Here is a 26628-nt window from a genome sequence, read left to right on the forward strand (position 1 = left end):
GAAAATTCCATGGACAGAGGAGCCTGGTGGGATACAGTCCATGGGGTTGCCAAGAGTCAGACATGACTTAGTGACTGAGCATGCAATATAGAAAATAGACGAAATAAACACAGAAGAGTATAATCTTAATGTAATGATCACATTTTGTGTGCACTTGACTTTTCTAAAATGTGTGAAATGAGAAGATGGAATGAGAAATATTACTTGTAAAATATATAATTGAATATATCTCTTCATTTATATAAATTCATATTTATACTAACCTGGTAATCCTCTTTAAATTATGTAATAATAATTTGAAAGCTTTGAAAAGATTAATTCTATAATAATATTATTATTTTTGTTGGTAATTGTATATAAGATCAACTTTATTTCCTACCACTAGAGACTAGAAAACACAGTGACCTAGGTAAGATAGAAATGTATTGTTCCATTGGGTTAAAGTGATTGGAATGGGATGGACCCATTATTCAGGGGTTCAGGATCATTCATCCCTAATGAGTTGCATCCTTTTTCTAAATCACTTCTTGGTCCAGATTGGCTGTCTGAATCCTGTTGTGGTCAAATTCTAGGGGGGAGTAAGAGAAAGAGGGAAAGTGAGGGAAAAAGAAAAAGCCCAAGAAGACAGTTTTCCCCTTTGGAGGTACCTTCTCTAGAATCTTCAGAACTATTTCTGCTTACATTCTTCAGCAATAAATTCCATCTTGTGGCCAGGGCTTATTTGGAGGATTGTGGGGAAAAAATATTTTAAGACTTTACACTGCCACCTTGAATGCAACTGGAGTTCTGTTAATGACAAAGAATGCAAAAAGTGAATGTAGGGTGGGCAAATAGAAATGTCTGTCCTGGTCTTTGTAAATATGCTGCACAGCCGAAAAAGAAAAGAAAAAAAAAAAACATTAAACAACAAAAGTTCATAAAAGATGGAAAGGGAAAACTTCCTCTGGCAGAGAGAATGCTATGTGTTCACCAAATTGTGTTTCATTTTCCTCCTGGGTCATAAGGAGACTACATTCCCCAGCCTCTATAACAGTTTTATCTAGTTGACTGTGACCAATAATGATGTTTGCCGGTCCTGGCCTCTGAAACCTTTCCTGGGATTCTCCAATGACCATCTTCATAAGATCCTTTGTAGTTGTTGTTTAGTCACTTAAGTCACGTCTGAATCTTTTGTGACCCTCGTTAGCCAGGTGCAAAGACTGTGGAGGACTTCAAGGCCAAAGAATATGGTAGGGTCATAGAATGGAGGAAGTTTGAGTCTTTTAATGCCTGCTTAGAACGGAGACTCCTCTCCCTCTCTGGCTGCTTGATGACCTCCGTTGAACTTTGACATCAGCATTAGAAACTCTTTTGGGGCTGAGCCTCTGAGATTTAGGGGTGGTTTATAATACAAACGGAGAAAGCAATGGCACCCCACTCCAGTACTCTTGCCTGGAAAATCCCATGGATGGAGGAGCCTGGTGGGCTGCAATCCATGGGGTTGCTACGAGTCAGACACGACTGAGCGACTTCACTTTCACTTTTCACTTTTATGCATTGGAGAAGGAAATGGCAGCCCACTCCAGTGTTCTTGCCTGGAGAATCCCAGGGACGGGGGAGCCTGGTGGGCTGCCTTCTATGGGGTTGCACAGAGTCGGACACGACTGAAGCGACTTAGCAACAGCAGCAGCAGCAGCAGCAGCATAGTACAAAAGATTACATACTGTAACTATTAGCACGGTCAATAAAATACTAGCCTGGGGATTATCCTCAGTATTATTATATATTTTCTTATATTAATACTTACATAGAGGTGGTTTTACATACAAACACATTTATATATAAAGTATATAAAATAAAATTTATATATAAATATATATTTATATACATTTACATATTATATAATACACTGCATCCCCCAAATTGTCACAATGAGATACCGCCTCACACCTATCAGAATCGCTATTATAAATAAAGAACACAACAAATTTTGGTGAGGATGTGGAGAAAAGAAAACCCTTGTATACTGTTGGTGGGAACGTAAACTGGTGCAGTCGCTGTGGAAAACGGTATGGCAGTTTCTCAAAATAACTAAAAATAGAAGTACCATATGACCCAGTAGTTCCACTCCTGTGTATATATCCAAAAACCAAAACAAAACCACTAATTTGAAAAGATACATGCACTCCAATGTTTGTAGCAGCAGCATTATTTACTATTGCCAAGATACGAGTGCAACCTAACTGTACATAACAGATAAATGGATAAAGAAGATGTGGTATATATACAATGAGATACTACTCAGCCATAAAAAAGAGTAAACTTTTCCCATTTGCAGTAACATGGATGGACTTAGAGGGTATTATGCTAAATGAAAGACAAGTACTGTATGATATCACTTACATGCGGAATCTAAAAAATACCACAAACTAGTAAATATAACAAAAATGAAACAGACTCACAAGATAAAGAAACAAACTAATGATTACTAGTGGAAATAGAGAAGTGGGAAGGGACAATATAGGAGTAGGGGATTATGAGGTATAAACAACTATGTATAAAATAAGCTACAAAGACTATTGTACAGCAAAAGGATTATAGCCAGTATTTTATAATAACTGTAGATGGAGTATAATCTTTAAAATTGTGAACCACTATCTGTGAAAGTTGCTCAGTCGTGTCCAACTCTTTGAGACCCCATGGACTATACAGCCCTTGAAATTCTCCAGGCCAGAGTACTGGAGTGGGTAGCCTTTCCCTTCTCCAGGGGATCTTCCCAACTCAGGGATTGAACCCAGGTCTCCCACATTGCAGGCGGATTCTTTACCAGCTGAGCCACCAGAGAAGCCTGTGACCCACTATATTGTACACTTAACAACAAAAAATGATTATGTATTTTGAGTGCTAATATAGAGTTGTTTCCATAGATACCTAGTCAAAACTAAAAAAAGTGTTTTCTACACCTCTCTAAAAAAGAAATAAAGTAAAACTTACTGTGGATACTAACCAACCACAGAAAATAAAGGCCTTGGCTGCTTTGTCAGAGGGATACCTAACATCATCCAAAGTTTGGGAGAATCCTAGAACTGAGATCTTAACAACCCATCATATCTTGTGTCCCTTTACATCTCACATTCTGGATTTGAAAGGGGCTTACACATTGACTGCTGTCAGACATTTGTTAAGTATGTGTATTTCTAGATGTTGAACTGGGTTCTAAATTAATCAGGAGCATGTAGTCATTCTCTTTGGCCAATGTATTAGTTTACTTTTTCTACTGTAATAGGAGATTATATATATATATATATATGTGTGTGTGTGTTTATATAAATAAATTTTATATAAAATAAAATATATAACAATAAATTTATATATAAATATGTATTAGATAATACAGAAGTCAAATAAAACACTTCATTCCCAAATATTTTCATTTCCAAAATTATCCCTAGCAATATTTTAAATTAGCTTTCTAAGTTAAATCAGCTGAATTTTAATCTAACACAGGAGAATTTTAATGAAAAAAATGTGCAAGATACGTTTCAGACATACAGAAAAACAAATACTTGTAACTTTTTAAAAAATTAATTTCCCCACATTGACTTGTGTGAGTGAAAAATACTAATAAAATATAAGAAGGAGGATTTGCCAGTTATTGATGAGGGTATATGAAATGGGCATTTGCCTGCAAACCAGTGATTTCCAGCCTCTGGTCAGAAATATCCATGTTCCTTGAAGATATACTAGAAATTTCTGAAGCATTTAAGAAAAGAACTGAATAAAAAGAGAGACATACCATGTCCTGAAAACAGATTTGAAAATTATAAGTCATGTTCCCTAAAACGGTGTACAGTTTTAGTGCGATCCAAATAAACATCCTTAGTGAACTATTTTAATGAAGCATGACCAGCTGGGTTTTAAATTGACCTACCAAGGTAAGATGCAGAGAAGGCAAGGAAAAAAAAAAAAAAACATGGCGAAATAGTTTAAATCAGACTTTTTTTTTAAAGTAAAGTGATTTACACCCTTTTTTCCCCCAAGAAATCACCACCCTAAGGGAAATTAAACAGACACTTGTTGCTAATTCACTTTCAAGTTCTTTAAAAAGGAACATTTCTACCCCTTTGCTGCTGCTGCTGCTGCTGCTAAGTCGCTTCAGTCGTGTCCAACTCTGTGGGACCCCATAGACGGCAGCCCATCAGGCTCCCCCGTCCCTGGGATTCTCCAGGCAAGAACACTGGAGTGGGTTACCATTTCCTTCTCCAATGCATGAAAGTGAAAAGTGAAAGTGAAGTCGCTCAGTCATGTCCAACTCAGCGACTTCATGGACTGCAGCCTACCAGGCTCCTCCGTCCATGGGATTTTCTAGGCAAGAGTACTGGAGTGGGGTGCCATCGCCTTCTCCGTTCTACCCTTTTATACTTCAGCAGTTTAATTTGGCAGTTCTCCCTCACCTAATTCAGAGAAGGATCATCTGACTTCATCACAGGGAGGGGCACAGCATTCTCTGAGAAGCTTCAGAGTGAGCTGTACCTGGCCAGTCTTGGGGGAGGAGCAGCATTTCACCAGGCTGCAGCTGACAAGAAGCTTCAAGGTAATGCTATGCTATGCTATGCTAAGTCACTTCAGTCGTGTCCGACTCTGTGTGACCCCATAGATGGCAGCCCACCAGGCTCCCCCGTCCCTGGGATGTAATGGCTGTCTTAAATCTAGTTATTTTATAGGGATTTCTCAAGACCCTAGGATGAAGATGAGAGCAATAGGAACAGTGGTTTTAAAGTGGTGGGAAAGGTGTGTGGATTTGAGATAATTGTTGGCATTATGAAAGAATTAATCCTTTGGAATTTTTGTATCTCCCAATCCTTTAAAAGTCTACAAGTGGAAGAAGGAGTGATCAGATTACAGCCTCTATATTAAGACTTCAGTGCAGCTCAGGCATTCATGCTAATTTATTGACTTGGCATTCCATGTTTATATTGCTAGAGATTCTGTTACTGTTTGAATGTTTAAGCATTTATTAATCTACACAGAAAATGATGGATAAAAATGTATGGCAGCTTGAGGGGAAATACTTCTATAATTTGATTGGCACATAGACTATGTGTGTGTCACCTGTACATGAACATGGAAAGGGGAACAAGTATGTATTTGAGTGAAGACACTTATACATATATATGCTTGTATATTCGCATGATTTAAAAAATCTGGGAGAAAATAAGCTCCCATGTTATTCAGCATTTCTGGATAGTCAAGTTACTATTTTAATATTAATTCCTAGTGAATATCAGCATCTCCCCATGATTACTTTTATAATCATGAAAGAAAAATGAAGCTGACAGCATATCCAATTTGCTTCAAACACGTAAGCATTCATAGACACACACAGACATGCAGACATGACCCCCCATCTTTTGCCAATAGTGGAAATTTTCCTGGACATAATCAAGTGTGTAGCCTGGTTGCTGTGTTGGCTACAGCCCTGTCTGTATCTTCCTTCCAACTCATTCTTTCAGATCACAGGTATAGCTGTGGTCAGCAATAACCATTTTCTGGTATCTTTAAAGTTTTTTAAGACTGAGACAGAGGATTTGGTTTATTTCTATTAGCAGGTTTTAAAAATATTATAGGTCATGGTGCATTCATACAGTGGAATACTATGTGTCTCGAAAATAAAAACGTGAATCTCTACATGTAGAGATTTGAAATGTCTGAGAAATAAAGTGAAAGAAGTAAATTGTAGCATACAATTGTAACATTATCTCACAAAATTAAATATGTGTGTTAGCAGAACATATATATGCTACTATATAATTCATGCAGCCAATTCTGGGAAAACATACCTGCCATACTATTAAAATGAATATTTATTTGTGTAGTTGGACAGATAGGACTAGCTTTACTGCTGTCTAATTTTAGAGTATTAATATATTCTTACACATTTTCTTGTTTACATCATCAGGAAAAATACTGAGATAAAATGTTACAAATGTGAGAAAAAAAACTCATTTAAAGTAATTCATAAATCATGTGAAAAACACTTAGGTAGAATAATGTTCAGACTGCTCAACATCAGAGATCTGATGTTGTTTTGAAATGGTATGCATTTATCTATACATGTAAAAAAGTCTGGAAAATGGAAAATATTCAGATTATTTATATTGAAGCTTGTACTTAGTTTTACCTACATCTCTTTGCATCTTTTTGATTTTTAATAAGCTTCTGCATGTTTTATAACCAGAAAGATTATAGTTGAAGACATTATGATCCTCTTATCCTACACAGCCAAAACCCTTGAACTTAGAAAGTTCTATAAGCCTAGAACGGAGAAGGCAATGGCACCCCACTCCAGTACTCTTGCTTGGAAAATCCCATGGACGGAGGAGCCTGTTAGGTTGTGATCCATGGGGTTGCTAAGAGTTGGACACGACTGAGCGACTTCACTTTCACTTTTCACTTTCATGCATTGAAGAAGGAAATGGCAGCCCACTCCAGTGTTCTTGCCTGGAGAATCCCAGGGACGGGGGAGCCTGGTGGGCTGCTGTCTATGGGGTTGCACAGAGTCAGACACAACTGAAGTGACTTAGCATAGCATAGCATAAGCCTGGAAAGACTCCTGGCTGGCTAAATGTAGTTCCCATCCTTTTCTCTTAAGAAAAATCTGAGCAACTGAAGCTCTGCATACAGCACCTGCAAGATCTGCAGTTCTGCTTCTGGTCACAAGATGGCGGTGGCCAAATTTCCTAAATTTTCTCCAGGCAACCATTTTTATGAAGTGGACAATAAAGCAATGAAATATATTTTGTATGAGTGAACTGGGAGACAGCATGTAGAGTGTGAATAAAATTCTGTTGAAAAAATTATATGTGTAAAGGATGAAAAATTCACATAGTGGTTGATTTGAGGATTCAAACAAAACCTGTAGTCTTGTTCATAGTAGTGTGAATGTGTTTAGTGTCTCAGTCATGTCTGACTCTTTGCGACCAGGTTCCTCTGTCCATGGGATTTTTCAGTAAAGACTACTAGAATGGGTTGCCATTTCCTTCTCCAGGGTATTTTCCCTTGGGATCAATTCCTTGTCTCCTGTGTCTCCATTGCAGGCAGATTCTTTATCCTCTGAGCTATTGGGGAAGGGCATAGTAGACACAAGGCAATTGTTACTTCCCTTTCTTGTCTTTGCCTTGCACTTTTCCTGAGAAATATGATTTAAACATGAACCAGATATCATAACTGTATCACTCAGAGAGAAGTTAAAATAATATAAACAAGGGGGACAATAAACATCTACATCATAGATAAGATTTCGTTTCATTCCTGTGTTTCTAAATGACATGTGTGCTAAAGTTTTGGTAGTAAAGTTTCTTTATGCCTTGGCCACTTAATTTAATTCCCTGTCTCCTTTTAGACAGCCTGTCTCCTTTTGGAGTAAGAATCAAGACAACCAGATCACAGAGCCAGACCCTTCCTGATCCACGTGACATTGGGTAAGGCTCTTTTCATTTTGCAAAATACTTCACATTAAAAACATGTTGAGAACTCAGGGTATAATTTATTTTGCTTATTTCTCTAAAGCCTTAGCAATATTAAAAACTACATTTCATATTAAAATCATGTTAGGTTGAGAATTTAAGATGTAATCCATTTTGCTCCCTGTTCCGTAGCCATAATGTTTTGTAATTAAAAGTAATAGCTTCTACTTTGGGGGAGGAATCTCATGTGTCAAACTGCTATGAAGAATTCATGCCAAAGACTAATCAGATTTCTACCTGAAGTCCTAGCCAGCCACCTGACTCTCAAAAAATCCTTGATAATTACCTCATCCAATATGTGAACCTGGCAGCCATTCTCAGGATAGGGCCTAGAAATCTAGTTTTAAGAATTCTCCAGATGAATTTGATGCACACCAAGTTCAGAGTCCTGCTTCTCTAGGTATAACACTAGGGGCACCAGTCCCAAAATGTCTAATACATAGAGTTCCTGACACACCACTTCTGTCATCATGCACATAGAGTCACACTTTAATAATCGTGTGCAATAATGAAAGTAAGTTCTTTGAGATGTTATAAAAACACTTTTCCAATTCTTATCCTGCACCTTATATTATTCTGCATTTTCCTCCTCCATCTGATACCCCACTGTCTGTCTGTCTCTTCTCTATTTGCAATTGCTCACCTACTTTGGCAAAATAATTTTATTTGCTGATACTCTTCTTTTCCTTTTTGCTATTTCAGTATCTTCCACATTGTCCATTCAAACAACGTGTTCAAGCATCCTTGGGAAGTTCAGCTGGAGGACAACAGGCCACACAAGCTATAAACACTTTGTAACTCTTTGTAGTTCTAAAAGGGGCATTGGTCAAAGTATTGTTTGTGGTAGGGACTTCCTTCACAGTGACGAGAATAGCCAGACACATAAATCTCTGATATTAACCTCTTGGCACATAAATCTAAATCATAATGGATGCTGAGTATGTCTTATGCAATTGGCAAGACCAGTTGTGGCCAGCAAAAGTTTTGTCCCGATCCGAGGCTTCATCAAATAGTAAGAGAAAAAAGGTATTTTCCCTGGAAGTTCAAATACTCTCACTGGATGAAAAAATTCAAATGGAAAGCACAGAAACAAAGATCCTAACTAAATCTCAAGTTGAAGCTATTGCCTCCTCACTAGCCACACAGTCAGAGGTCAGTGACCCACCTGGAGAGGAAACAGCCTATGCCAGGTCACTAAAAATGGCACTGGATATTCTGAATGAGAGAAAAAATTTGATTCAAGTAAGCAGTTCAGATGAGGAAGAGACCACTATACTGTCTCAAAACATACCACAAAAGCCATCTGATTCACCCCCTCGTAAAAAGTATCGGAAGCACGAAGGAGAAGGAGACTTACCAAAGTATCTGGAGGAAAATGAAAATTCAACAATCCTGTTAGTATCATCAGAGAGTGATGATTCCCTGTATGATGATAAATCACAGGTGCATGCAATGATTGATAATATTCCAAATGAAACAGAAACAAAATCATCACAAAACCTCAGCTGGTGCCAGACTTTCCCTTCACTTTCAGAAGATGAGGATGAAAAAGAGAGCAAGAAAAAGATTGACCTCTCAATTTTGCCTTTGCTTTCCACAATTAAAGAGGAAGATGTATATGTTAAAGAAGAAAAATTCAGTCCAATTTTACCATCAGATGGCTTCATTGTGCCCAAAGCTTTAAAAGAGGAGCCAGAAGACATCTACCCAGAGGCCCCGGCCGCTTCCTCTGAATGCTCTGCCTTCTCAGAGAATATTGAAGATCCTGGAGAGGGTCCCTCTGATCCATGCTCGGTTGCCAGCCAGAATCAACCTACTGTGGAATCAGAGATGGGTGCTGAAGCTTTCCCTCAGCCTTCTTCACAGGAACATCAGGTTTCATTTAGTGCCTCTAGCCATTCTGGGGATTATTCACTCCTCGGGAGTAATGAAAGAAATCTTCAGAGACTGGATTTTGAGGAATTTGAGGAAGAATTTCAAGCTTCTGACAAGTCAGCGCGTGTAAGTTCGATTGCTGCATCCATATTAGATGACAATGAAGAAGATGAAGAACTTCCACGTTTCCTTTTTAATTATGAGCAACGTTCATTTGAAACAGGGATGATTGTCTGGTTTAAGTATCAAAAATATCCATTTTGGCCATCAGTGATAAAAAGCATCAGGCGAAAAGAGAGAAAAGCAAGTGTGGTTTTTGTTGAGGCAAATATGAATCCTGAAAAAAGAGGCGTTAGAGTGCCTTTTAGAAGATTAAAGAAATTTGACTGTAAAGAGAAGCAGGCACTAGTGGAGAAAGCCAGGGAGGAATACAGTGAAAGTATTGACTGGTGCATCTCGCTTATTTGTGACTACAGAGTTAGATTAGGTTGTGGTTCTTTTGCAGGCTCATTTTTTGAGTATTACGCTGCTGACATAAGTTATCCAGTTAGGAAAATAATCAAACAGGATACCTTCAGGAATTTATTTCCAAAGCTGCAAAATGAAAATACTGGGAGATCAATGTCTGTGACTTCCCAGACCAAGAAAATGTCCTTCCAGAAACTTCTTCCAGACCGAATGAAGTCTGCTCGGGACCGAGCCAACAAGAACCTAGTGGACTTCATCGTGAATGCAAAGGGAACAGAGAGCCATCTCTTAGCCATTTTAAATGGCACGAAAGGGTCCAGGTGGCTGAAATCATTCTTGAATGCACATAGATTCACACCCTGTATTGAAACATACTTTGAAGATGAAGATCAGTTGGATGAGGTGGTGAAATATTTGCAAGAAGTCTACAAACAAATAGATGAAAAAATGCTGACTCGGATAAGAAATGATAAAATTAAATTTATCCTGGAAGTTCTTCTGCCAGAAGCAATCATCTGTTCAATTTCTGCTGTTGATGGATTAGATTACAAGGCAGCAGAAGCAAAGTATCTGAAGGGGCCATCTCTAGGATACAGGGAAAGAGAATTATTTGATTCAAAAATCTTGTTTGAAAAGAGGCGGAAACCGTTAGCAAAGGAAGATCATTAAATCTTCTGAGGGTCCAGTAACAGGGAGCTTCCATAGATTCTAGTTTAAAAGAAAAATCTCTGAATTATTCTAACATATTTTTTCCAGAAATGGGAGACTTTGGGTGATACATTCACTTCTTTTTGCAATATCTAGGATCTATGATCTGTTCTGCATCTTCATTTCCTTTTCTTTCACTTCTTCAACATCAAATTATTAACATATTTTAGCTGTTCTACTTTCCTGTGCATTTTTAGAAAGCATAATTCCAATATGATTAATAAAGGAGAGTACTATTTTGTTTTTTGACATTTTTGTGTCTATGCTGTATAGTTAAATATAGTGTGCGCAATCGTTTTAATATTAAAGTTGCACTGGTATGAGATATTAAGCAAGATAATTAGAAAAAAGCATCAATCATATATTTTTGCTTAATTTTTATAAAATATTAGACTTTCTCTTAAGATAGCTGAATTATTTTTCCTGTCAAGCTTATTTATTTTTGGAAAAATATCTCTGAGATATAGAACCAAAGATAGAGATGCTTTGCTATATATTACAACTGAGTGCAATTGCTTTTTCAAGAAAACAATCTGGACTTCAAAAATAAAGTAAATGGATTATCTGCATGCAGTCGATGTGTGTGTGAATAACATCTCAGCATGCAGAAAATAATTTTGGCAGCCTTGAACAGGATTATTCATTCTACAGTTCCATGAAGTTCCATGTGTGGGAGTGTCTATTGTTCAACAGCCAGAACAGTTTCTTAAAACAGACAGGCTTTCTCCTGCCTTCATAACTAACATTGGCTGTATCTTAATATAGCTTTCTGAGCACATATAGAAGGCAGCTAGAATCATTATATTCATGGTCTGGCTACTCTAGATGTATGAGTCCAGACTGACTGCTTAAGAGCCCACCTAGTTTGATATAAACTGTAGAAAATGCAAGCACTTTGTTCTGAATCTTGTATCTCCATATACAGAGTTGCTTGCTTCAAACCAAGCATTTTTTATCATCTGGCTTATTTGTACAGTAGTTCCAGTTGCTTTCAATAATATAAATTCCAACTGGTAAATCATTCCACATTACTAGAAAGAATAGATGGACCAGAATCTGTGAATTTGGCAATGGGTCACATAAAAAGTCTCTTTTTGGACAAATATGACAATTATCCCAACATGTTTAAAAATATACAATTGAAAGTTGAAGTCTGAAGTCAATAAACTGTTTATTCTAACTTGAAACAAGACTTTTAGTGAGAATAAATATTGAGAGCTATTTTATTTTAAAAACTTGATGTAAAATTAAATCCTAAAGGCTTAATGTGAACCTGTCTGCATTTTTCAAAGTGACACAAATGTCACTCCTGGGGTTTTGTTATGTGTTCACATGGCCTTGTGTTTATGTAAAAATTGCAGAAATTTGATGTTTTGCTTTTCAATAAAACTATTATACCTTTCACCTTGGATGTTCACTTCACCATACTTCAGATTGTGCAGCTACATAAGTGGTGTTTCTGCACACACACACACACACACACATGATTTGTTTGGAATTTTTCTTATTGCAGTTGTCATAATTTTAATGCTTGTTATACATTATCTTATCATGCTAAATAAATACTCACTATTGTGATTGATTTTGTGTTACTTTAAAAGAAAACCTTCAAAAGTATATAAGCTTCAGATTCTACAGAACCTTCTCTAGACCCTGTCTCCTGCCTGACAATGACCAAGACTCCTCGGGCCTACAGCCTGAACCAATCCACATCGTTTCCTCATGATCCTGAGGATCATTTGACAACAGACCATCACCACAGTATATGTGGGCCTTATACCCTGGGAAAACACACTATTTACTCTATAATGTGTTCCTTTGAATATAATATATTACTCACCTTCTATTTTCTCAGTGGAGCTAACTCTATCTCCTTGGTTCTCATATTTCTTTACTACCTAGTTCATTTATTCATTCATTTAGTCATACGATTGTGAGTCAGAAAAAAAGCTATGTGTGGTTTAAAGCTCTGCTCTGGGGATTTAAGATGCCAGATTTAAAGCGAACCAGATGACCTGAGTCATCTTAGATCACTTCTTCCTCATAATAGTGATACACTTCATCATAATAGTGGGAAATATTTCTTAACGTTATAGACTGTCTGTATTTGAAAAACAGAGCCCCAGGATTCCCCATATTTGTGAGTTCCTGGGTGTCTGGTTTGGGGTAAAGAAAAAGTGAAAGAAAGTGAAAGTGAAGTCGCTCAGTCGTGTCCAACTCTTTGCGACCCCATGGACTGTAGCCTACCAGGCTCCTCAGTCCATGGGATTTTCCAGGCAAGAATACTGGAGTGGGTTGCCATTTCCTTCACCAGGGGATCTTCCTGACCCAGGGATCGAACCTGGGTCTCCAGCATTGTAGGCAAACACTTTACTGTCTGAATTACCAGGGATTGCACCTTGGGGTAAAGGAAGAGCACCTAAATTGCTCCTAGGACATTTTTTATACTGTGGCATATATTGAAATAAGGGAGACGTGCCTCAAATATACATTTATTTTCCTCCTGAAGACTACCCACTCCAGTATTCTGCCCTGGAAAATTTCATGGACTGTATAGTCCATGGGGTTGCAAAGAATCAGACACAACTGAGCGACTTACACTTTCACTTTTGAGTGAGTTGGCATTTGGAATGTGGAAATAGATGAGTTTGGCTTCCAGCTCAGCATGAATTCAGAAATCCCTTTCAGCCTCAAGTGGTTTTTAGGGCAGGCTCTAAGAGTGCCCTAAACTGGATCTGTAATCTAGGTTTGTGTGTCTAATGGGAATACACAGCCTGTCATTCACCCTAATACATTGGATTAAGAAGACCCTCATCGCCAGTCATAAGACAGAATGCTGAATAGCAGACCCTGATTCTAATTCCAAGGTTGCAGACCTGCATGGAAATTGCATTCATAACACCAGTTTGGTTCAGTCGCTCAGTCGTGTCTTACTCTTTGTGACCCCATGGGCTGCAGCACATCAGGCCTCCCTGTCCATCACCAACTCCCAGAGTTTACCCAAACTCATGTCCATTGAGTAGGTGATGCCATCCAGCCATCTCATCTTCTGTCGTCCCCTTCTCCTCCTGCCTTCAATCTTTCCTAGCATCATGGTCTTTTCAAATGAGTCAGCTCTTCACATCAGGTGGCCAAAGTATTGGAGTTTCAGCTTCAACATCAGCCTTTCCAATGAACACTCAGGACTGATCTCCTTTAGGATGGACTGGTTGGATCTCCTTGCTGTCCAAGGGACTCTCAAAAGTCTTCTCCAACACCACAGTTCAAAAGCATCAATTCTTCGGCACTCACCTTTCTTCACTGTGCAACTCTCACATCCATACATGACTAATGGGAAAACCATAGCCTTGACTAGACGGACCTTTGTTGGCAAAGTAATGTCTCTGCTTTTTAATATGCAGTCTAGGTTGGTCATAACTTTCCTTCCAAGGAGAAGCACCTTTTACTTTCATGGCTGCAGTCACCACCTGCAGTGATTTTGGAGCCCCCCAAAATAAAAGTCTGCCGCTGTTTCCACTGTTTCCCCATCTATTTGCCATGAAGTGATGGGGCCGGATGCCATGATCTTAGTTTTCTGAATGTTGAGCTTTAAGCCAACTTTTTCACTCTCCTCTTTCACTTTCATCAAGAGGCTCTTTAGTTCTTCATTTTCTGCCATAAGGGTGGTGTCATCTGCATGTCTGAGGTTATTGATATTTCTCCCAGCAATCTTGATTCCAGCTTATGCTTCATCCAGCCCACTGTTTCTCATGATGTACTCTGCATATAAGTTAAATAAGCAGGGTGACAATATACAGCCTTGACATACTTTTCCGATTTGGAACCAGTCTGTTGTTCCATGCCCAGTTCTAACTGTTGCTTCCTGGCCTGCATACAGATTTCTCAAGAGACAGGTCAGGTGGTTTGGTATTCCTATCTCTCAGAATTTTTCACATAACACTTAGATCTCTATATCAATATATGCATCCTAATAAGGAAAGAGTAGACCTCTGATACCTGAAATAGTAATGAGTGAAAAAATCTTGAATCCCTATCATCCTCTGTACACTCAGTCTGGCAAAAGTAGCCCCCTAACCCTAACTATTGGAGAGCAACCTCCCTGTCCCTGGAAACCAGGGCAATAGCCTCACCTAAGGCAGCTGCCTCGAAAAGACTGCTTGTCTTACTCAACAGCCAACACTGATGTTTTTCACTGCTTCCAACTCATGGCAAGGGTAAGGTTATCACAGCACAAGACCAAAATGCAGTCTCTCTTCAGGTGGAATATCCAGAATGAGCTCTAGGAACTGGCTAATAGGTACTTGTGTGAACTGGGATAGTACCTGTTAGAATGGATTTTGAGGACTCACTGACATGGGAGTACATACTTATGAATCAGAGGTCAATGACCTGGAGCTGCCTTTACATATGCTGTTTGGGTGACATGTTGAAGCTTGGGCAACAGGCTATGTATGGTAAATGAGATAGAAGATATTAGAACTTGCTTGCCAGAATACTGAGGAATTGTTGAGAAGGTCAAAAGGAATGAAGGCATTAGAAATAAATACTTTCATAACATGAATAACATGAGACAAGAGGACCTATCTCTCAAGTATATTTCCTTCAGAGGGCAGAGAAGACACTACTATAATAAAGTAGTGAGGAGGAACACCTGAAATTGGTGAAGGGGAACATTTGACATTTTTATAAAAGTCATGCTGTCCTCTGCAAGTCATCATTAGAAGTAAACTATGCTCTAATGGAAATAATAAGATTTCACAGCCCAGGTTGCTGCACAAAATCTCAGGGACAAGTATAGTTACCATAATGGGAAGCACAGTTAGAGGGGAATCAAACTAGTTTGACTGACAGAAGTTTGTGGTAATGCTTTATTGATAGTATTTCAGGGCTAAATATATGAACAGTTCTTTTGTATGAAAAGAAAAACATGAGACTTGACAAGTCAAAAAGTTTGATGTTAACAGACTTGGTCCCCTATCACGTTTTCAGATCTGCAGTGCAAGTTCTTCTGTTACTCAGGCCATATGCCTCAGTATATTTTATAATGCTTACAGTATCTCTGATGGATAAGGAAGCATTATCTAAGTCATTATAAGCCATAATATGGGAGTTATAACACAGAATCCTGAGGTTCTGAGCAAAATTCATATCTCCTATGTCAGTAAACTGCTTGCCAATTAAAACATAGCTCCTTACATGCTATTGAGTTCAGTAGAAATATATATGGAGTGCCTTACCAAGAGATAGCAAGTAAGGTGCTATACGACAGGATCTGGCCACCACAAGCTGAACCTTATGATACTCACCAAGTGATAAGATCTGGCAAACTCAATAGCAGTCCATAGTACCATGGACACGCTCCAGGATCCAGTCTGAGAAAGCACAAATAAATTGGCTGACTGCACAAACCCTCGTGCCTTTGACTGCTGTTACAATGATGCTCCTCATGAGGCAGGGGGTGGTCTCTGAACAACTACTGGAAGAGGAAATTATTAATCTCAAACTTAGTGCACAGATGTATGAGCATTAAATATCGATGATAGCTGTAAATGGACTGCCACCACACTTCAGTTTCAGTCAGAGTAGAATAATGTTGAAGCAGGAAACTTCTGGTTGGCAGAAATGTGGGCATTACATCAGGTTCTTCACTCTGTAATTAATGGTCATCCAAGGAACTGACTGTAGAGAAGGCAGTTAAAAACCAAGGGTATCTGATGACTCATTTGGATATCAAACAGCTTCTCTCCTCAGTCATCATGGTTCTGGCACAATGAGCCCATGAACTATCTTGGTGGCAGGGTTGGAGCCTAAGCTTGAGTTCAACAACACTGGTTCTCTCCATGGGTGATCAAGCTACTCCCACTTCTAAATGTATAACTCCCCAAGAGCAACATCTGATGCTGGACACTCGATTCCATCCCTTCCTTCAAGGATATCATCCAGCTACCTCATTCTACATAGAATACACTGCATCCACTCTATCTTAGAGGTGGTAGTTATTCATCATCACAAATATGGATGCCAACTTTAGGCCCATAGGGTCAAGCACCACTTGCCTATAGTGATGTGCAATGTCTAACATACCATTGTTTGACTTTTCCTCCTTCCTTGCTTAACCATGTTGTTGTTCAGTCACTCAGTCATGTCTGACTCTTTGTGACCCCATGGACTGCAGCACACCAGGCTTCGCTGTCCTTCACCATCTCCCGGAGTTTGCTCAAACTGATATCCATTGAGTTGGTGATGCCATCGAACCATCTCATCTTCTGTTGTCCCCTCCTCCTCCTGCCTTCTATCTTTCCTAGCATCAGGGTCTTTTCCAATGAGTCGGCTCTTCACATCAGGTGGCCAAAGTATTGGAGATTCAGCTTCAGCATCAGTACTTCCAATGAATATTCAGGGTTGATTTCCTTTAGGATTGACTAGTTTGATTTCCCTGTTATTCAAGGGACTTTCAAGAACCTTTTCCAACACCACAGTTCAAAGGCATCAATTCTTTGGCACTCAGCCTTTTTTATTGTCCAGCTCTCACATATGTTTTCCTTACTCTGACTTACTAGAACCACTTTCCAAATGAGCTACTCAAATGAAAACTTTTGTGTCAAACTCTCTTTTGTGGACACTCAGGCTAAAATAACCTGCAATAATTAAATATTTTATAAAATATAAGGCATCTTTGGATCAAAATGTTTATTAAAGATTTAAAACTTATTCATATATGAAAACTATTAAAAATTAGTAATTTTCCAGTTCTGGCAACAATGGAATCCAACATTTCCCCCATCCCCTTTACCAGAATCAATAACTTAAGTTTTCACATTAGAAAACCAGAAAAAGAAGAGCACATCAGATCCAAAACAAGTAGAAGAAATCAAATAAATATTAGAGCAGAAATCAACAAAATTGAAAACAAAGAAACTATAATAAAGTAAATTGATGAAACCTAAATCTGCTTCTTTGAAAAGGTTTTGATAAGATTTTAGCTTAGATAACCAAGAAAAACAGAGAAGATACAAATGACCAGTATCAGGAATGAAAGAGGGGACATCACTACTGATTCCTTGGATGTTAAAAGAATGATAAAATTCTATCAATAACACTATAAGCACAGATTTTAAAACTTAGATGAAATGACTCAGTTCCTCAAATTTAAAGGAAAATATGTATTTCATTTATGTATACTTAACGTTTTATAATAAAATTCACATTCTCTTTTTTAACACAAAAATTCATTGGTGTCAGACACTAAGTAAGAGTAACTGTTTAAATTTAATGTATATTTTCCCATAACTATTCCTTTTTTTTTTTTTTTTTTGCTTAACTGATATCAGTTCAGTTCAGTCACTCAGTCATGTCCAACTGTTTGCAACCCCATGGACTGCAGCACGCCAGGCTTCCCTGTCCATCACCAACTCCTGGAGCTTGCTCAAACTCACATTCATCAAATCAGTGATGCCATCTAACCATCTAATCAACTGCTGTCCCCTTCTCCTCCTGTCTTCAGTCTTTCCCAGCATCTGGGTCTTTTCCAATGAGTCAGTTCTTTGCATCACGTGGCCAAAGTATTGGAGCTTCAGCTTCAGCATCAGTCCTTCCGATGAATATGTAAGACATTTCTTTTAGGATTGACTGGTTTGATCTCCTTGCAGTCCAAGGGACTCTCAAGAATCTTCTCCAACACCACAGTTCAAAAGCATCAATTCTTTTTTTTTTTTTTTTGAAAAGATGTTTTTATTTTTATTTTTTTTTAATTTTATTTTATTTTTAAACTTTACATAACTGTATTAGATTTGCCAAATATCAAAATGAATCCGCCACAGGTATACATGTGTTCCCCATCCTGAACCCTCAATTCTTTGGGGCTCAATTTTCTTTGTGGTCCAACTGTCACATCCATACATGACTACTGGAAAAGCCACAGCTTTGACTAGACAGACCTTTGTTGTCAAAGTAATGTCTCGGCTTTTTAATATGCTGTCTAGGTTTGTCATAGCTTTTCTTTCAAGGAGCAAGCATCTTTTACTTTCATGGCTGCAATCACCATCTGCAGTGATTTTGGAGCCCAAGAAAACAGTCTGTCACTGTTTCTATTGTTTCCTCATCTATTTGCTATGAACTGATGGGACCATGTGCCATGATCTTTGTTTTTTGAATGTTGAGTTTTGAGCTAGGTTTTTCACTCTCCTCTTTCACTTTTATCAAGAGGCTCTTTAGTTGCTCTTTGCTTTCTACAGTAAGGATACTGTCATCTGCATATCTGAGGCTAGTTATTGATATATCTCTCAACAATCTTGATTCCAGCTTGTGCTTCCTCCAGCCTGGCATTTCACATGATGTATTCTGCATATAAGTTAAATAAGCAGAGTGACAATATACAGCCTTCACGTACTCCTTTCCCAATGTGGAACTAGTCCATTGTTCCATGTCTGGTTCTAACTGTTGCTTCTTGACCTGCATACAGGTTTCTCAGGAGGCAGGTAGGATAGCCTGGTATTCCCATCTCTTTAAGAATTTTCCACAGTTTGTTGTGATACATACAGCCAAAGGCTTTGGCATAGTCAATAAAGCGGAAGTAGATGTGTTTCTGGAACTCTGTTGCTTTTTCTATGATCCAATGGCTGTTGGCAATTTGATCTCTGGTTCCACTGCCTTTTTTAAATCCAGCTTGAACATCTGGAAGTTCTCAGTTCACGTACTGTTGAAGCCTGGCTTGGAGAATTTTGAGCATTACTTTGCTAGCCTGTGAGATGAGTGCAATTATGCAGTAGTTTGAGCATTCTTTGGCATTGCTTTTCTTTGGGTGAAAACTGACCTTTTCCAGTCCTGTGGCCACTGCTGAGTTTTCCTAATTTGCTGACATATGGAATGCAACATTTTCACAGCATCGTCTTTTAGGATTTGAAATAGCTCAGCTGGAATTCCATCACCTCCACTAGTTTTGTTCATAGCAATGCTTCTTAAGGCCCACTTGACTTCACACTCCAGAATGTCTGGCTCTAGGTGAGTGATCACACAATCATGGTTATCTGGGTCATGAAGATCTTTTTTGTATAGTTCTGCTATTCTTGCCACCTCTTCTTAATATCTTCTGCTTCTGTTAGGTCCATACCATTTTTGTCCTTTAATTTGCCCATCTTAGCATGAAATGTTCCCTTGGTAGCTCTAATTTTCTTGAAGAGATATCTAGTCTTTCCCATTCTATTGTTTTCCTCTATTCCTTTGCACTGATCACTTAGGAAGGCTTTCTTATCTCTACTTACTCTTCTTTGGAACTCTGCATTCAGATTGGTATATCTTTTCTTTTCTCCTTTGCCTTTCACTTCTCTTCTTTCCTCAGCTATTTGTAAGGACTCCTCAGACAACCAGTTTGCATTTTTGCAATTATTTTTCTTGGGTATGGTGTTGATCACAGCCTCCTGTACAATATTATGAAACCCTGTCTATAGTTCTTCAGGCACTCAGTCTATCAGATCTAATCCCTTGAATCTATTTGTCACTTCCACTGTATAATTATAAGGGATTTGATTTAGGTCATACCTGAATGGTCTAGTGGTTTTCCTTACTTTCTTCAATTTAAGTCTGAATTTTGCAATAAAGAGTTCATGATCTTTATTGTGCCACAGTCATTTCCTTGTCTTGTTTTTGCTGACTGTATATATCTTCTCCATTTTTGGTTGCAAAGAATATAATCAATCTGATTTTGGTATTGACCATCTGGTGATAGCCATGTGTAGCATCTTCTCTTGTGTTGTTGGAAGAGGGTGTTTGCTATGATCAATGCTTTCTCTTGGCAAAACTCTGTTAGCCTTTACCCTGCTTCATTTTGTACTCCAAGGCCAAACTTGCCTGTTACTCCATGTATGTCTTGACTTCCTACTTTTTCATTCCAGTCCCCGATGATGAAAAGAACATCTGTTTTTTGTTGGTATTTTTAGTTCTAGAAAGTCTTGTCGGTCTTCATAGACCTGTTTGTCTTCAGCTTCTTCAGCATTAGTGGTTGGGGCATAGACTTGAATTACTGTGATATTGAATGGTTTGCCTTGGAAACGAACAGAGATCATGCTGTAGTTTTTGAGATTGCATCCAAGTACCGCATTTGGACTCTTGTTGACTAAGAGGGATACTCCATTTCTTCTAAGGGATTCTTGCCCACAGTAGTAGGCATGATTGATATAAATTATTGTGTTTCTTTTTAACATAATTCCTAAATTTCCCATTATGACTATTTATTTTTGAAAAACTACCTTTTAGATATCAAACCAATGACAGAGATAATATATATTATCACTAACTTCAGTCGGTTTTGCAAGAAAACAACTTGTGTTTAAAAAATAGTATTATGCAGTCTATATGTGTGTGTATGAAATCTCAGCATGCAATAAATCATTTTGGCAGCCTTGAGAAAGATTGTTCACTATATACTTCTCTGAAATTTCATTTATAGGAGTATCACTTCTTCAGTGGCTGGGTGACTTCTTAAAACAGACAGATTTTTGTCTGTCTTCCTAAATGAAAGTGTCTGGGTTTCTTAATATAGCCATCTGACATGTAAAGAGCAGCTAGAATCATTATATTCAACGATTAGACTACTCTATGAGTAGGAGGCCAGGCTGATTGCTTAAGAGCCCATCTAGTTTGATATAATATGTAGGAAATTTAAGCACTTTGTTCTGACTCCTGTATCTCCAAAAACATAGTTATAAGCCAGGCAAGTTTTATCATCTTGTCTATTCATAGAGTAGCTCCAATAAGTTTCAGTAATATAAATGCTGACTGGTAAGTCATTCCAAGTTCCTAGAAGGAGTAAATGAACCAGGATTTAAGAATTTAGAAATGTGTTACATAAAAAAGACTCCAGTTAGGTAAATATGACAGTTACCCGAACATGGTTAAATACAGGCATACCTCAGAGATATTGCCGGCTCAGTGCCAGACCACCTCAATAAAATAAATATTACACTAAAGCTAGTCACACAAATTTTTCTGTTCCCCAGGGCATATTAAAGTCATATTTACACTACAATGTAGTCTTAAGTGTGCAATAGTCTTGTGTCTAAAAAATGTACATGCCTTAATTTTAAAATACTTTACTGCTAAAAAATACAAACCATCATCTGAGCCTTCAACAAGCCATAATCTTCTTGCTAATGCAGGGTCTTGCCTCGATGTTGATGACTGCTGATTGATCAGGGTGGTGGTTGCTGAAGGTTGGGGTGATTGTTGCAATTCCTTAGACTAAGAACAACGAAATTTGCCACATTGATTGACTTTCTTTCAAGGACAGTTTCTCATTGCACATCTCCATCAGAGCTCTTGGATGACCAGGTGCATTGTCAATAGCCATAATATTTTGAAGGGAATCTTTTTTTTTTTTTTTCCTGAGCAGTAGGTCTCAACAGAGGGCTTAAAATATTCACTAAATCATGCAAACAGTTGTGCCGTCTTCCAGACTTTGTTGTTCCATTTATAAAGCACAGGCAGATTAGATTTAGCATAATTCTTAAGGGCCCTGAGATTTTCAGAATGGTAAGTGAGCACTGGTTTCAACTTAAAGTCACCAGTTGTGTAAGCCCATAATAAGAGAGTTAGCCTGTCCTTTGAAACTTTGAAGCCAGGTATTGACTTTTCTCTAGCTATGAAAATCCTAGATGGCATCTTCTTCCAACATAAGACTGTTTCCTCTACAAGGAAAATCTGTTGTTTCATGTACCTGCCTTCATTAATTTTCTTAGCTAGATGGCCTGAATAACTTGCTGCAACTTCTACACCAGGACTTGCTGCTTCACCTTGCACTTTGATGTTACTAAGATGGTTTCTTTCCTTAAACTTCATGAACCAATTTCTAGTTTCAAACTCTTCTTCTACAGTTTCCTCACCTCTCTCAGCCTTCACAAAATTGAAGTTAAGACCTTGCTCTGAATTAGGCTTTAGCTTAAGGAAATGTGACTGGTTTGATCTTCCATCCAGACCACTTAAACTTTTTCCATATCAGTAATAAGGCTGTTTCACTTGCTTATCATTCATGTGTTCACTGGAGCAGCTCTCTTAATTTCCTTCAAAAATGTTTCCTTTGCGCTCACAACTTGGCTAATGTTTGGCACAAGAGGCCTAGCTTTCAGCCTATCTCACCTTTCAAAACACACCTTCCTTACTAAGTTTAATCATTTCTAGCTTTTGATTTAAAGTGAGGGGGAAATCACACCTTTCTCAATAAGCTTAATTATTTCTATCTTTTGATTTAAAGTGAGAGACAAGTGACTTTTCTTTTCACTTGAATACTTTGACACCATTGTAGAATTATTGATTAACCTAATTTTAAATTGTTGTGTTTCAGAGAATAGAGAGGCCTAAGAAAAGGGATAGAGATAGAGGAATGACCAGTTGGTCAAGCGATGAGAATACACACATTTATTAAGATTGCCATCTTAATGAGTTCATGGAGTCCCAAAACAATTATATTAGTAACATCAGAAGTCACTGATCACAGATCAACATAGCGAATATAATAATAATTAAAATGTTTGAAATATTGTGAGAATTAACCAGAATGTGACAGAGACACAAAGTGAGAAAATGCTGCTGGAAAAATAGTACTGATAGATTTGCTTGACTCAGGGTTGCCACAAGATACAATATAATATTTCATTTTCTTACCTATTCAAGTATGTAAGAAAATACATATCCAAGTATGTTTATAAGGAAAATGGGGCTTCCCAGGTGGCACTAGTGGTAAAGAAACTGCCTGCCAATGCAGGAGACCTAAGAGACATGGGTTCAATCCCTGGGCTGGGAAGATTCCCTGGAAAGCGACATGGCAACCCACTCCAGTATTCTTACCTGGAGAATCTGGTGGACAGAGGAGCCTGGTGGGTTACAGTCCTTTGGGTCACAAAGAGTCAGACATGACTGAAGTGACTTAGGACAATATTTCATTTGCAGCATCATGGATGGACCTAGAGTATATTTTGCTTAGTAAAATAAGCCAGTCAAAGACAAATAGTATATGGTATCACTTACATGTGGAAGCTAAAAAATAATGCAAATGAATGTGTATGCAAGAAACCTGTGAGTCTGTTTCTGTCACGGAACACAAACTGCTGCTGCTGCTGCTGCTAAGTCGCTTCAGTCGTGTCCAACTCTGTGCGACCCCATAGACGGCAGCCCACCAGGCTCCCCTGTCCCTGGGATTCTCCAGGGAAGAACACTGGAGTGGGTTGCCATTTCCTTCTCCAATGCATGAAAGTGAAAAGTGAAGGTGAAGTCGCTCAGTCGTGTCCGACTCTTTGCGACCACATGGACTGCAGCCTACCAGGCTCCTGTGTCCATGGGATTTTCCAGGCAAGAGTACTGGAGTGGGGTGCCATTGCCTTCTCCAGGAACACAAACTAGTGGTTACCAAAGGGGAGAGGGAAGGACAGATGAGGAATTTGGGATTAGTAGTTGTTTACTGTATAGCACAGATATGGAATTATATTCCATATCTTGTAATAATTTATAATGGTATATAACCTGCAAAAATATCCAAATCACTATGTGTGCACCTAAAACTAAAAATATTTTAAATCAACTATGCTTCAATTAAAAACACAATATCTGTGAAGCACAATAAAATGAAATACAATAAAATGACATATGCCTGCATACAGAATTAAAAGTTTAAATCTAAAGCCAATTAATTGTTTATCTTAGCTTGAAACAAGATTTTTAAAAAAAGAAGTTAGAGAAATTATTAAAAAAAAAAAAACTTGATGTGAAAATAAATACTAAGATCTTAACCTAGGCCTAACTGCATTTTTAAGCTTTATGGTACATGAACTGCCCTCACATATGATGTCATTTACACATTTTTTCACAATAATGACTGATGTAACTGAGTTTATCTAAAGAATGAGACCACTTTCTTGATTTCTCCCTTACTTTACAGAAGCTCCTTTAATGAAAATTATATTGCATTTCCTATTCAATGGGTGATGATCCATTTTCCTTCTACTTCATAAGTTAATATTTTATGAAAAAGATAGACATTTAGGTAAATAGTTGCAAATAAAAATTGTTAAATGTGATACACATTTCATTATTCATTTCAATGTGTGACAGATAATATTTTTAAAATATTTATTAAGTGGCTCTGCTGAAATTGTGGTGTAGAGAAGTCCAAGGAACTTTCAATCCACTGAAGCAACAAATAAGCTTCCAAAAACTGTGAGAATCAACATTTTTGAAACTATTGAATTTAATCAAACACATTGAACATGAACTCAAATGTCCACTAACAGATGCACAAGTAAACAAAGTGTGGTATATACATACAATGCACTATTATTCAGCCTTAAAATGCAAAGAAATCCTATCACACATTATCACATAGATGAACCTTGAGGATACTATGCTAAGTGGAATAAGTGAGTTACAAAAAGACAAATTGCTGTATGATTCCACTTCTACTGTTATTACTGTTCAGTTGCTAAGTTGTATTTGACTGTTCGTGACCCCATGGACTGTAGCACGTCAGGCTTCCCTGTCCTTCACCATCTCCTGGAGTTTGCTCAAACTCATGTCCACTTAGTCAGTGATGCTATCCAATCATCTCATCTTCTGTCATCCCCTTCTCCTCCCGCTCTCAATCTTTCCCAGAATCAAGGTCTTTTCGAATGAGTTGGCTCTTTGCATTAGGTGGCCAATGTATTGGAGCTTCAGCTTCAGCATCAGTCCTCCCAATGAATATTCAGGGTTGATTTCCTTTAGGATTAACTGGTTTGATCTCCTTCCAGTCCAAGGTACTCTCAAGCATCTTCTTCACTTCACTATGTATTTAAAATAGTCCAATTCATAGAAATACAAGTCAAATGGGAGTTACCAGTAGATACAGGACAAGGCAAAGGGGAATCGTTATGTAAGAGATACAGAGTTTCAGTTTGGCAAGATAAAAAAGTTCTGAAAATCTGTTTCACAAGAATATGAATATATGTAGCCCTGCTGAACTACACAATTACCAATAATTCTGATGGTAAACTTTATGTTATGTGGCTTTTTTAACCACAATTTTAAAAACATAACACTTGGAGAGTCTGTAAAGAAGAAAGAAGTTGATAATTGCTGGTAAGAGCTTGTTGAAACACTTTTATTTACCTGATTATCATCTGTCATTTGTCAGCTCGGAGATGTCCATAAGGATGATAGTCTACATACCTGATATGGCTTGCTAGTGCCAGAGGAGCAACATGAACCTTTTGTTCAGAGAAATGTGGCTGTGTATTGTGACCTCTCTGGCAGCTCCCCGAAAGCCGTTCTGAGGCTTCCCTTTGTTTTGCATCCCTCAGAACCTCCTCAAGGTTTTGAGTAGCCTCTGGTGGTATATGTCGAAAGCATGTAAAGAAAGGAACAAAGGTTTCTCTGGTGGCTCAGACAGTAAAGAATCTGCCTACAATGTGGAAAGTTCAGTTCAGTTCAGTTCAGTTCAGTCGCTCAGTCGTGTCCGACTCTTTGTGACCCCATGAATCGCAGCACGCCAGGCCTCCCTGTCCATCAACAACTCCCGGAGTTCACTCAGACTCACATCCATTGAGTCAGTGATGCCATCCAGCCATCTCATCCTCTGTCGTCCCCTTCTCCTCCTGCCCCCAATCCCTCTTAGCATCAGAGTCTTTTCCAATGAGTCAACTCTTCGCATGAGGTGGCCAAAGTACTGGAGCTTCAGCTTTAGCATCTTTCCTTCCAAAGAACACTCAGGGATGATCTCCTTCAGAATGGACTGGTTGGATCTCCTTGCAGTCCAAGGGACTCTCAAGAGTCTTCTCCAACACCACAGTTCAAAAGCATCAATTCTTCTGCGCTCAGCTTTCTTCACAGTCCAACTCTCACATCCATACATGACCACAGGAAAAAACATAGTCTTGACTAGACGGACCTTTGTTGGCAAAGTAATGTCTCTGCTTTTGAATATGCTATCTAGGTTGGTCATAACTTTCCTTCCAAGGAGTAAGTGTCTTTTAATTTCATGGCTGCAGTCACCATCTGCACTGATTTTGGAGCCCAAAAAAATAAAGTCTGAAACTGTTTCCACTGTTTCCCC

At 38.3% G+C, this 26628-nt stretch overlaps 1 protein-coding gene across 10 annotated transcripts in view; it reads left to right on the plus strand.

Annotated features, from left to right (window-relative positions):
• Positions 1–26628, plus strand: part of PWWP3B (PWWP domain containing 3B) — a 168132-nt gene that overhangs the window by 23767 nt on the left and 117737 nt on the right. For 7 of the 10 annotated variants that reach the window (XM_044936457.2, XM_044936458.2, XM_006067689.4 and 4 more), the window contains 2 exons: positions 7382–7460; positions 8208–11958. In XM_044936457.2, coding sequence (XP_044792392.1) covers positions 8433–10517 — 2085 coding nt within the window. In that variant the 5' untranslated portion in view covers positions 7382–7460; positions 8208–8432 and the 3' untranslated portion in view covers positions 10518–11958. Of the gene's footprint in view, positions 1–4456; positions 4574–7381; positions 7461–8207; positions 11959–26628 lie in introns of those variants that run through there. The other 3 variants (XM_044936464.2, XM_044936460.2, XR_006548434.2) reach the window with 3 other exon arrangements.

Source organism: Bubalus bubalis, chromosome X, assembly GCF_019923935.1.
Source record: "Bubalus bubalis isolate 160015118507 breed Murrah chromosome X, NDDB_SH_1, whole genome shotgun sequence".
Classification (NCBI taxonomy): domain Eukaryota; kingdom Metazoa; phylum Chordata; class Mammalia; order Artiodactyla; family Bovidae; genus Bubalus; species Bubalus bubalis.